This window comes from Tupaia chinensis, unplaced genomic scaffold (genome assembly GCF_000334495.1).
Source record: "Tupaia chinensis unplaced genomic scaffold, TupChi_1.0 Scaffold147123_1, whole genome shotgun sequence".
NCBI classification, from domain to species: domain Eukaryota; kingdom Metazoa; phylum Chordata; class Mammalia; order Scandentia; family Tupaiidae; genus Tupaia; species Tupaia belangeri.
In genome coordinates this window covers 877,678-890,572 of record NW_006206975.1, presented here as the reverse complement: position 1 = coordinate 890,572, position 12,895 = coordinate 877,678, and the positions used below count along the sequence as shown (strand labels likewise).

Below are 12,895 nucleotides of genomic sequence, written 5' to 3'. Positions count from 1 at the left end.
ACCAAAGAGGAAAACTCTGACATTCCTTTTTTTTTTTTTTTTTTTTGAGAGGTTTTTGCTATAGGACACATGTGCCCACCAAAGAGACAGAGAGAGAGAGAGACGGAATGCAAGAAATCACCTCCCTGGGGGGGTGGATGGCCATGCCACAATCCCTTCTCCTCCATTTTCCTGTCGGGATCTTGGGCACACACTGGTGAGTGTATGCACCTTCTAGTAAAAACAAGGGCATACAAAAAAAAAAAAAAAAGATTTAAAAAAATTTGTCAATGAGGGGGACCAGCAGTTACTGTAATGGCTATGTCGCTGGACTCCCACGTAGTCGACCACGGTTCACGTCCGGAACCCAGTGGCTTGAAACTCAGGCTGGACACGTGTGTGTGCATGCCCAAGATCCTGAGAATAGAATAGAGGAGAAGGGACTACGGCGTTGCCATCCCCCCTGGGGGCTGACTTCTCGCTTTCTGTCTCTTTGTCTCTCTCTGTCTGGCGAGCGCACTTGCCCTATAGCAAAAAAAAAAAAAAAATTTGTCAGTGAGGGAGACCAGAGGGTGGTATGGTGGTTAAGGCTCTGGACACTCCCATATGGCCGACCATGGTTCGAGTCCTGGACCTGGGGGGTTGCTTTCTCACTTTCCCTCTCTCTCTCTGTGTCTCTCTCTGGTTAAATTAAAATAAAATGAATGAATAAATAAAATTAAATAAATAGTTATTTTTTTAAAAAAAGAAAAAAATTGTCAATGAGGAAAATAACCATTCTTCCACTGCTAAAAAATTAATACACCCTGTAATCATGCATTCATTCTTCTTTTTTTTTTTTCTTTAAGGTTTTTATCACAGGGCAGGTGTGCTTGCTGGAGAGAAACAGAAACAGAGAGAAGGAAAGTGAGAAATCACCTTCTAGAGGGGATGGCCACACCGCAATCCCTCTCCCTCCATTCTCCTCCTGGGATTGGATGCATGCATGCACACGTGCCCAGCATGATTATCAAGCTGCCAGGTCCAAGACTCAAACCACAGTTGGCTATGTGGGAGTCTAACACCTTAACCACCATGCCACCTGTGGGTCCCCATGCCATACATTCTAAAATATTTGGCTGATCCACTGTTCTGGAATTACCTGCAGCCTTGGCTCCTCAAAACCTGACTAAAGATCATAATGAAGAAAGTAGAGCCCAGTCACAGTGTGTGCACTGCTGTGCATGGTATGATGGAACCACACGGGAAGCCGGGCTCCATTCTTCGCCTAACCTAACGGCTGAGTGTGAGATGTGCACCTGCAATCCCAGTGACCTGGGGAGGCTGAGGCAGGAAAGTGTGAGCTTCAGGCTTATATAGAAGTATTTTGTGTTATTATGAACTACTGCTTTTGAAGTTCTACAATGAGTAAGTGGCTGCCCCTACTTCACTGTTACACTTTTTTCATATGAATTCCAGAACCCATTTTACCTTACTAGCCAAACTCCTACAGCGTAAGACATTACACACCCAGCAAGCTGTTAGCAATGCATCAGCAGATCTGTACTCTGAACCCGGTTCACCCACATTGACCTTGGGAAAGTAACTGAATGCACCTGGCCTTTAATTTGGAACTCTCTAAAATAGGAATAATCCCTGTTACATAGCCTTCATTAGACTACTGTGAAGATCAGGTAAAATAACATGTGTGAAAGTACTCTGAAACTCTAAGTCCCTACCCAGTTGTGAGGTGGTATGAACATAGCTTCTGTAAATATAAAAAATAAAAAGGGATAGGAAGTGGCCATACATTCCCTAATGTCCAAGGATGACACACGTAAGGGCATGGTAACGGCAAGGCTAGAAGAACAGACCTGGTAAACCCATGGTCCTCGCACTCTGAGTCTCAAATTGCCAAGTATGATGCTGTCTTAGGATGTGTACCAAAGGGGGGAACCAGCAGTTAGTGTAATGGCTATGTCGCTGGATTCCCACGTAGTCGACCACGGTTCGCGTCCCGGACCCGGTGGCTTAGAACTCACACCTGGCGCATGTGCGTGCGTGCCCAGTATCCCGAGAGGAGAAAGGAGGAGAAGGGATTGTGGCGTGACCATCCCCCCTGGGGGGTGATTTCTCCCTTTCTGTCTCTATGTCTCTCTCTGTCTGTCTGGCGAGCACATGCGCCCTGTAGCGAAAACCTCTAAAAAAAAAAAAAAAAAAAAAGTGTACCAAAGGGGAAAAGCAAAAAAAAAAAAAAAAAAAAGAATGTGTACCAAAGGGTAACAGGGCAGGAAAGCAGAACATTCCTTTCCCATCCAGCTTTCATACTTGCTTACCTACCTCGAGACCTGAAACCTCTGCAAAGTCACTTTTATGGTGATGCAAGTTCTCCTGGGCCATCTTCTGTTGCTTGATATCGAGCATGGTGAGGACCTCCAAATACTGTTCATTCAAAACTAGGAAAAGCCATATAAGAAAGTTTTAGGCCTCACATAACCTGTTGCTATAGGGCTCGCCAGAAAGACAGGGACAGAGAGACAGAAAGCAGGAAATCACCCCCGGGGGGATGGCCATGCCGCAATCCCCTCTCCATTCTCCTCTCGAGATCTTGGGCACACACACACATGCACCCGGCGTGAGTTTAAGCCACCGGGTCCGGGACTCGAACCATGGTCGACTACATGGGAGTCCAGCCATTATGCCAACTGCAGGTCCCATTAAGTTGTTATTTTAATGTGGAAATGTCTTCACTTTGCAGTCTAAGTCTGGAACTTTTTCGCTCTCAGAAACGTAGGATTTTCAAAAAGGGAACATGTAAAGGCAAAGTATTCAGAGACTTCATGAATAGTGATGGCCAGGTGGTGAGACAGACCTCATATATTATATTTATGTCAATTAGGTCAGCTATCCAAATTTTACCAGAGTTTTCTATTAAATTTTTTTACAGAGGTTTTTGCTATAGGGTGCGTGCGCTCGCTAGAAAGACAGAGAGAGACAGAGAGATAGAAAGCGAGAAATCAACCCCCAGGGGGATGGCCACGCTGCAATCCCTTCTCCTCCATTCTCCTCTTGGGATCCTGGGCATGCACACACACGCGCCCAGCTTGAGTTTAAGCCACCGGGTCCGGGACTCGAACCGTGGTCAACTACATGGGAGTTCAGTGACATAGCCATTACGCTAACTGCTGGTCCCTAGTTAAAATATTCACGAGAGTCTCTCATACTAAGCATTTAGACAAAAAGGGTCCTACTACCTCATTTCCTCTCTCACTTGCAGGGTGGAGTAGGAGGAAAAAGAGAAGGGGTTCTGGTCGGTCAGAGTAGCCTTGTCCTGAACGAATCTAACACAGGAGATAGCTCCATCAGGTGCCTAGAAGCAGATCTCAGAGGTGTGTACATAGTTCAATTATTATGCAACATAAACTACCGCTCCTAGCCTTAGGACTTCATTTAGAGCTTTTTTTTGTCCCCTTTAAGCCACCGCTTCTTGTTTTTCCAGCAGGTGCATGAGCTCCCAGGAGAGAGACAGAGAATGAGAGAAAAGGAGAAAGCAACAGAGAAAAGATCCCCCTGACCCCAGTCCATGGGGAATAGCCACACCACAATTGCTTCTACTCCATCTCTCCCTCCTTTGGGGATTTTGGGCACACATGCACATGCTCCTGGTGTGTTTTTCAAGCCAGTGGGTCTAGGATTCAAACCACACAGTCAGCCATGTGGGACCCAGCTCTTTAACCACCAGGCTATACGCTGGTCCTTAACATAGTTTTTATTTTTTTTTTCTTAAAATAGTATTTTTAAAGAATCATCAAAATACAACTCTTTACTTACCTGCATTTTCAGACTTTAGCATTTTAATTTCTTCTGTTTTCAGTTTCAAATTCTCTTTAAGAATTGAGTTTTCACAGTTTAGTCTGGAAAAAAAATACCCTTCAAATAACTAAAACATTAACACTTTCATGATGAGTGAGAACATTTTTATTTCCATAATTAAAACACAAAAACCTCTTTTCCTACTTCAAAATGTCTAGAATTTATGTGTCAAAAAATAAAAATAACTTTAAAAGTATGGTAAGATTTAGAACATATTCTTCTGTTATTTATTTATTTTTATTTATTTATTTATTTATTTATTTATTTTTTGCCATAGAGCACGTGCACTTGCTAGAAAGACAGAGAAAAGAAAAGTGAGAAATCGCCTCTTGGGGGAATGGCCACACTGCAACACCTTCTCATCTATTCTCCTCTCAGGATTTTGTGCATGTACATCCACCCCACGTGATTTTCAAGGCTCTGAGGTCCAAAACTCAAAGCAGGGTCAGCCATGTGGAAATCCAATGTCTTAAGCACAACGCCACTTGCTGACCCCTATCAAATATATTCTTAACCCTTCTGTATATTTACTTTTAAAATAATCAGAACCAGAAGTATATAGTAATGAGGCATCCTTTTTTCTTTAGTTTTTGCTATAGGGCATGTGTACTTGCCAGAGAGAGAGGGATTAGGAAAGTGAGAAATCAACCCCAAGGAGAGATGGCCATACCGCAATCCCTTCTCTTCCAGCCTTGTCTTGGGATTCTGGGAACACCTGGACACACTCCCAGTGTGACTTTTCAAGTCACAAAGTCCGAGACTCAGACCACATACGCAGCCATGTGGGTTCCAGAGCCTTAACCTCTGCACCACCTTCTGGCCCAAGGCCTCCATTCTGTAAACCCATTCTCTTTACTAAAGTTTGATTTCAACACAGCTATTTGAACATCAACTTCATGCTTTTTAAATTTTTTTTTTTAAAAAAGATAGGAACCAGCAGAGGGTGTAATGGTTACATCACTGGACGCCCACATAGTTGACCACAGTTCAAGTCCTGGACCCAGCAGCTTAAAATTCAAGCCGGGTGCGTGGGTGCCTAAGATTCCAAGAGGAGAATGGAATAGAAGGGAATGCAGTGTGGCTATCCTCCCAGGGGGTGATTTCTTGCTTTCTGTCTCTCTGTCTCTGTCTCTCTGGCAAGCACACATGCCGTCTAGGGAAAAATCTCTCTTAAGAAAATGTAATTAACAATAACAGGAAATTTTGGAATTGGTAAGTGGATAAGCAATATGAGTTTTATAATACAGCCAGCTCAAAGAAGAGAAAAGTCTAAGTTACATCTGAAGTACACACATTTTTAAGATTTTCAAAGAAAATTATAAAATAAAGACAAACCTGTCATATTTTTGGGTCCAAGATTCTTCTATATTTTTAAATCTACTCTGATCAAATTCTATTTCCCACTGCAGGGCATTTATTTCCTGGAGAAGGAAAATAGCATTTTCGTGAAAAAGCATTGCAAATAAAGCATTTCAGGACATTGTCAATAGCTGAAATAAATAATTTAATCATTTAACAGAAATTACTTTAAAGAGAAAAATGAACTATTGCTCGAAATAAGTCCATGACATTTATAATCACATAGAACACACTTCCTTAGCCCTCAGAAAACTTACCAAAGCTCATTTACTATAGAAAAGACTTCCCATTGTTTAGCTTTAAAATTCGCTGGGCTGACCCCAGATTTCTCAGTGCCCACCCCAACCCCACGTGGACACCACGGGCAAGATTCACTCCTGGAAATCTTAACCCAGGTGGCCTCATCCAGGGAGGCCTAACAGGCACGGGTCCATGACCCTCCAGGGTGACTCCTGACTACTATTATAGTGAGGATGAGATGGTTAGAAAGAAGCAGGCCCTGCCAGGCAAGCAGAAGCATAAAAGGGGGGCAGCAGGTAGTGTGGCAGTTTAGGTGCCCCCATAGAGCCGAGTAAGCAGTTCAAGTTCTGGACCCAGTAGCTGGAAAATGACACCAGGCACGTATGTGCACATGCTCAAAATCCTGAGCGGAGAATGGAGAAGGGCCTGTGGTATGGGCATCCCTGTGAGCCATCCTCCCTCTCTCTGTCTCTCTCTGGTGAGTGCATATGTGCCATAGCAAAACACTTAAAAAAAAAAAAAAGTAAAAAAAAGAAAAAAAGAAGAAAAATCAGTATCAGTTTGTTAGATCTACTACTTTAAAATGGGAAAACTAGGGACCAGCAGTTGGTGTAAAATGGGAAAATTAGATACCACCAGATGGTGTAACAGTTCCGTTGCAAGACTCCCACATAGTCAACCATGGTTCAAGTCCTGGAACTGGCGGCTTAAAACTCATGCCGAGTGCATGTGCGTGTGCGTGTGTGCCCAAAATTCCAAAAAGAGACTGGAGGAGAGGAGATTGCAGCGTGGTGATTTCTCGCTTTCTGTCTCTCTCTGTCTCTCCAGCGATCACACACGCCCCATAGTAAAAATCTCTCAAAAAAAAAAAAAATTGGGCAATTAAAAAACAAAAAGGAAACCTAAGCCAGTTATTAGTGTGGTGGTTATGGTGGTTGGATCCCACATGGCCAACTGCATGCTTCAAGTCCCAGACCTGGTGGCTTGGAAAACACTGGGTCTGTGTATATGGATGTCTAAAATCCTGAGAGGAGAATGGAGGGGAAGGGATTAGGGCAGGGCCACTCCCCTGAGGGGGTGTTTCTCACCCTCTCCCAGCTCTCTCTATGACTCTCTCCATTAAGCACATGCATTCTATAGCAAAAAAAAACCAACTGCATGCTTCAAGTCCCAGACCTGGTGGCTTGGAAAACACTGGGTCTGTGTATATGGATGTCTAAAATCCTGAGAGGAGAATGGAGGGGAAGGGATTAGGGCAGGGCCACTCCCCTGAGGGGGTGTTTCTCACCCTCTCCCAGCTCTCTCTATGACTCTCTCCATTAAGCACATGCATTCTATAGCAAAAAAAAAATTTTTTTTTTTTTTGGTGAGAGGTTTTTTGCTATAGGGCGCGTGCGCTCGCCAGACAGACAGAGAGAGACAGAGAGATAGAAAGCAGGAAATCACCCCCCAGGGGGGATGGCCATGCCGCAATCCCTTCTCCTCCATTCTCCTCTCGGGATCTTGGGCACGTACGCACACGCGCCCGGCGTGAGTTTAAGCCACTTTTTTGCCACCAGGTCCGGGACTCGAACCGCGGTCGACTACGTGGGAGTCCAGCGACATAGCCATTACGCTAACTGCTGGTCCCGCAAAAAAAAATTTTTAAGAGAGATTTTTGTTATAGGGCATATGCACTTGCCAGAAAGACAGAAAGAGACAGAGACAAAAAGCAAGAAATCATCCCCCAGGGGGGATGGCCACACCACATTCCCTTCTCTGTTCTCCTCTTGGGATTTTGACCATGGACACACATGTGCCCAGCGTGAGTTTAAGCCACTGGACCCAGGACTTGAACCACAGTTGACTACATGAGAGTTCAGCAAGGTAACCATTATGCCATCTGCTGGTCCAAGCAAATTTTATTATTATTTATTTTTAGAGGATTTTTTTTTTTTTTTTGCCTTAGGTCATGTGTACTCATCAGAGAGAGAGAGACAGATACAGTGAAAGGGAATGTGAAAAGGTCTGGCAGGTGGCATGGTGGTTAAGGTGCTGGACTCCCACATGATGGAACAGGCTTTGAGTCCCAGACCTGGCAGCTTGCTTTCTCACTTCCCTCTCTGATCAAATTAATATAAAATAAATAAATAAATAAATAAATAAAGTTAAATAAAATAATTCTTTAAAAAAGAAAGGGAAAGCAAGAAACCACTCCTGATAGATGATGACCATGCCGCAAGTCCTTCTCCTTCATTCTTCTCTCAGGATCTTGGGCACACATGCAAACACACCCAGTGATTTCAAGCCACTGGGTCTGGAACTCAAACCACAGTTAGCCCTGTGGAAGTCCAGTGACATAACCATTATATCATCTGCTGGCCCTCCTATAGCAATTAAAAAAAAGAAAACTAAAAACCTTAATTCATTGTGCATATGACAATCTATTCTAGCTTTCACATTCCAAAAGGGAAGACCATCAGAAAATAAAGCACAGCTACCAGAAGGCATGCACAAATGACATATCCAGTAGTATAGTCAACTTAAGGAAATTCTACTAGGAGCTTACTGGATTGAACAAGTCTATTCTAAAAGTGGCAAATACCTTCTCCAAGGATCTCTTTTGTTCCACAGTTTTTTGAAGTACAGCTTGGGTATGACTTGTGGCTTTGTCAAGTATTGCCTAAAAAAAATTTAAAATAGCATCAGAATCAATTAAATTTCTTTCTTTTTTAAGAGAATTTTTTTCCTTTTTTTTTTGAGAGGTTTTTGCTATAGGACGCGTGCGCTCGCCAGACAGACAGACAGAGACATAGAGACAGAAAGCGAGAAATCACCCCCGAGGGGGGATGGTCACGCCGCAATCCCTTCTCCTCCATTCTCCTCTCGGGATCTTGGGCACGCACGCACACGCGCCTGGCGTGAGTTTTAAGCCACCGGGCCCAGGATGCGAACCGTGGTCTACTACATGGGAGTCCAGCGACATAGCCATTACACCAACTGCTGGTTCCCAAGAGAAGTTTTTGCTATAGGGCACATGCACTTGCTAGAGAGACAGAAAGTGATAAATCACCCCCCAGAGGATGCCACACTGCAATCCCTTCTCCTCCATTCTCCTCTCAGGATTTTAGGCACACACACACATGCCCGGCATGAGTTTTAAGCCACTGGGTCTGGGACTCAATCACGATCAGCTATGTGGGTGTCCAGTGACGTAATTATTGTGCCATCTGCTGGCCTCTTTTTATTTTTTCTTTAAAGAGGTTTTTGCCTCAGGGCACATATGCCCACCACAGAGACAGGGAGACAGAGACAGTGAAAGAGAAAGTGAGAAATTACCCCCTGGAGGGATAGCCACACTGTAATCCCTTTTCCTCCCCTCCATTCTCCTGAGATCTTGGGCATACACACACAACACCTGGTGTGATTTTCAAACCACCAGATCTGGGACTCACCATGATTGGTCATGTGGGAGTTCTACAACAAAATCGCTATGCCACCTGCTGGCCCCTACATTAAATTTCTAATCTCTCTTAGACACATGGTGAAGTTCACGTTTTTTGGGTTTTTTGTTTGTTTGTTTGTTTTTTTAATTTGCCAGAGGGCATGTGCTCTCCCCAGAGAAAAACAAAGAGAAAAAGAGAGAGAAAGCACTCAACAGGATGTGGTCACACTGAAATCTCTTATTCATTTCTCTAACCTGTCAGGATTTGGGGCACGTATGTACATATGCTCAATGTTTTTTCTTTTTTTCTTTATTATTCTTTAATTTTTATCATTCTTATAATTTTTTTAAACATTCAATTTCTATACATCATTTGACTTGTAAAGAGAATTTACCAAACATGAAATACATCTCAGACCAGTCCAGTTAAGAATACTATACATGTAAAAAAAAAAAAAAAGAATGCTATACATGTTATCATATGTAATAAAGGTAATAAACCACCTCTGTGTCCCACAAATATTTTGTCTATTTTTTCTCCCTGATTTCCTTCCCTATACTCTTCCCTTTTCCCATGGTCTTTTCACACTGTCTCCAATGTCCATAACTATTTTCACTGTTTTTATGTCCTCCAATCTTTTAGTCTCCACCATAGAGTGCAGACAGTGGTATAAGTGGAGACATGCAATATCTTTCCTTCATAGTCTGGCTTGCTTCACTCAGCAGTAAATCTTTCATATTTGACCACTTTCTATCAAATGCCAGTGTCTTGTTTGCTATGGCTGAATAGTATTCTAATAGTATTCTTTTTCAGTCCATTCATCTGTTTGTGGACATTTGGGTTGGTTCCATGTCTTAACAATCATGAATAATGCTGCAATAAACACTGATGTGCAAGCGCTTTTCTGACTGAGTATTCTGAGATTCTGGATTATATGGTAGCTCTATTTGTAGGTCTTTGAGGAACCCTCCTCTTGGGATCTTGGGCACGTGTGCACACACGCCCAGTGTGAGTTTTAAGCCACTGGGTCAGGGACGTGAACTGCGGTTGACTATGTGGGAGTCCAGCAACATAGCCATTATGCTAACTTGTTCCCAGTCAGCATGTTTCTTAAGCCCTCAAGGCTGGGATGTAGCTGGCCGTGGGGATCTGCTCTCATAACTACTAGGCTACAAGTCAGCCCAGGTCATTTATTAAGCTTCTATTCTAAGAACATGTGTCAAGATTTTTTTTTCTTTTTTTGGAGAGGTTTTTGCTATAGGGCACGTGTACTCACCAAAAAGACAGAGAGAGACAAAGTGAGAAATCACCCCCCCCAGGGGGGGTGACCACACCACAATCCCTTCGTCTCTACTGGGCACACATGCACACACGCCCAGCATGAATTTAAGTCACCAGGTCCAGGACTCGAACCGCAGTCAACTACATGGGAGCCCAGCGACACAGCCATTATGCTAACTGCTAGTCCCACAGCCAACCAATTTTTGACAAAGGATACCAGTCATTCCAGTGGGAAAAGGAAAACCACTTTAGCAAATGGTGTTGGAAAAACTGGGTATCTACTTACAGAAAGATGAAACTGGATTCCCATCTTTCAGCATTAAAAAGAAACAACTCAAAATAGATCAAAGATCTGAACCTAAGACCTCAAACTATAAAACTTCTAGTGGAAAACACCCCTCGGGGGGAGATTTCTCGCTTTCTGTCTCTCTGTCTCTCTCTGTCTGGTGAGCGCACAGGCCCTATAGCAAAAACCTCTAAAAAAAAAAAAAATTGGTTGGTTGTAATGTTGCCCAGTGTTTTTCAAGACACTGAAGCAGGGATTCAAATCATGTGGTTGGCCATGTGGGGTCTAGCTCCTTAATCAGCAGGCTATGGGGCTGGTCCTGTTCACATTCTTAAGACAAGAGAAAATAAACTTGAGAATTTCACAGTGACAACTTTTGTGGAGAGTTTGATAGTTCAAAAGTCAGATCTTGGTTTGGTTCTTTCTCAATGACATAAATGACTTTTTGACACAAAGATAACATTCACAGTAGTTTTATATGTCATGGTCAAAAAGCAGAAACAACACAACTGTCCATCTGCTGGTGAATGGATAAGCAAAATGCCATATGGTGCCAGCCCTAGAACTCGTTGTTAAGGGAGCCTGATCCACATGGCTGACTGCAGTTTGAATCTTGTCCCCAGTGGCTTGAAAAACATGCCAGCCATGTGTGTATTCATGTCTAAAATCCTAACAGGATAGAGAGGTGAAGAAGAGATTGTGTGACTACACCCCATTGAGAGGGATGCTTTCTCCTCCCTACTCTCTCTGTCTCTCTGATGAGTGCAACGCCATCTGAAAATTAAAAAATAAAACAAGAAACAAATGTAGTATGGAATATTACTTGGCAATAAAAATGAAGAAAGTACTGATATATGCTATAACACATGAACCTCAAAAATACTGAGGGGCCAGGACCAGCAGATGGCGTAACAGTTACGTTGCTGGACTCACACATAGTCAACCATGGTTCGAGTCCTGGGCCTGGAAACTTAAAACTCACACCATAGAACAAAAACAAATAAATAGACAAAAACAAAAACAAAAACACAACAAAAAACTCACTTCAAGCATGCATGTATGCATACCCAAGATCCTGAGAGGAGAATGAAGGAGAAGGGATTGTGGCATGGCCATCCCCCTGCGGAGGTGATTTCTTGCTTTCTAGTTCTCTGTCTCTCCAGCAAGCACATGCTCCCTATAGCAAAAATTTCTCTTAAAAAAAAATTACTGAGGGGCCAACAGTTGGCATGGTGGTTAAGGCATAAGGCACTGGATTCCCATATGGTCAACCAAGGTTCAAGTCCCAGACCCAGTGGCTTGAAAATCAGAACAAATAAATAGATAAAAAAGAAATACTAACTGAAAAAATCCAATCACATATTATATGATTGTATGTATATAACACAGAAAAGACGAATCTATAAGACAGGAATTATATTAGTGGTTGTCTGAAGCAGGGGATGGGAATGAGCAATGACTGTTTAAGGGGCACAGGTTCCTTCTTCTGGGTGCTGGAAATATTCTCAAATTAGACCGTGGTGATAGAACTCAGAACTTAGTAAAAATAAATTGTACCATATGCCTAAAAAAAGCCATGGCATATAAATTACAAAGCTGTTTTAAAAATCCATACCTAAAAGTGAAAATATTAAGTATTGTTGGTTTTTTTTTTAAAAGCTCAAACTAGGGACTGGCAGGTGGCATGGTGGTTAAGGCACTGGACTCCCATACAGCTGGCCGACCGCAGGCCGGACATGGCAGCTTGCTTTCTCATTCTCTTTCTCTCTCTCTGTGTCTTTCTGTGGTCAAATTAAAAATAAATTAGTTAAATAAAATAAATAATTCCTTAAAATAAGAAAATTTCAAACTATATCACTTATTGTTGGAATGTATAAATGATAAAAGTTTTTAAAAAAATTTCTTACCATGCTTTGAAGAATTTTCAATGCTTCCTCTTTACCCTGAAGTTGTCTTTGAGATGCTTCAAGTTCAGTTTTTAGAACTTCTACCTCCTGAGGGCACAAATAAAATTAGTCTCTAGTAAATGCAGGTCCTCTAGTTAACTTTTTTAAAAAGTCTTTAGGCCATATAAACTAAACATGCATCCATCTACATAACTATAGTAGCTGCTGTGAGTTGAACTGTGTACCTCAAAAAGACGTGTTCAAGTCCTAATATCCATACAGTGAATATGACCTTATTTGGAAATGGGATCTTTGCAGATTTGTTAAAGCAAAAAATAAATTCAAGCAAATTAAATTTAATAGAGTTTAATAGAGCAAAGACAGATTTCCAAATCTGCCTGATTGGTTACAGAGCAGCATCTGCCTCTTTTAGGCATGGGCTGTTTAATTGGCCACCTACAGCTAAAGCTCAGCTGCTGTTACTGGCTGAGACTCAGCTAATTATTATGAAATATATATGTATCCCCAAATTAAGCATTCCATTTGTTTACATAAGTTAAGTTCCCTATATAGGGAGTCAAGGTAGG

At 42.3% G+C, this 12,895-nt stretch overlaps 1 protein-coding gene across 1 annotated transcript in view; it reads right to left on the bottom strand.

Moving 5' to 3' along the window:
* The window catches only part of CCDC125 (coiled-coil domain containing 125), a 35,178-nt gene that overhangs the window by 8,961 nt on the left and 13,322 nt on the right, over positions 1-12,895 (bottom strand). Inside the window, exons 4-8 of the mRNA XM_006169523.3 lie at positions 12,330-12,416; positions 8,015-8,092; positions 5,167-5,252; positions 3,790-3,872; positions 2,299-2,414 (exon numbers count right to left, since the gene is read on the bottom strand). Coding sequence (XP_006169585.1) covers positions 2,299-2,414; positions 3,790-3,872; positions 5,167-5,252; positions 8,015-8,092; positions 12,330-12,416 — 450 coding nt within the window. The remainder of the gene's footprint in view (positions 1-2,298; positions 2,415-3,789; positions 3,873-5,166; positions 5,253-8,014; positions 8,093-12,329; positions 12,417-12,895) is intronic.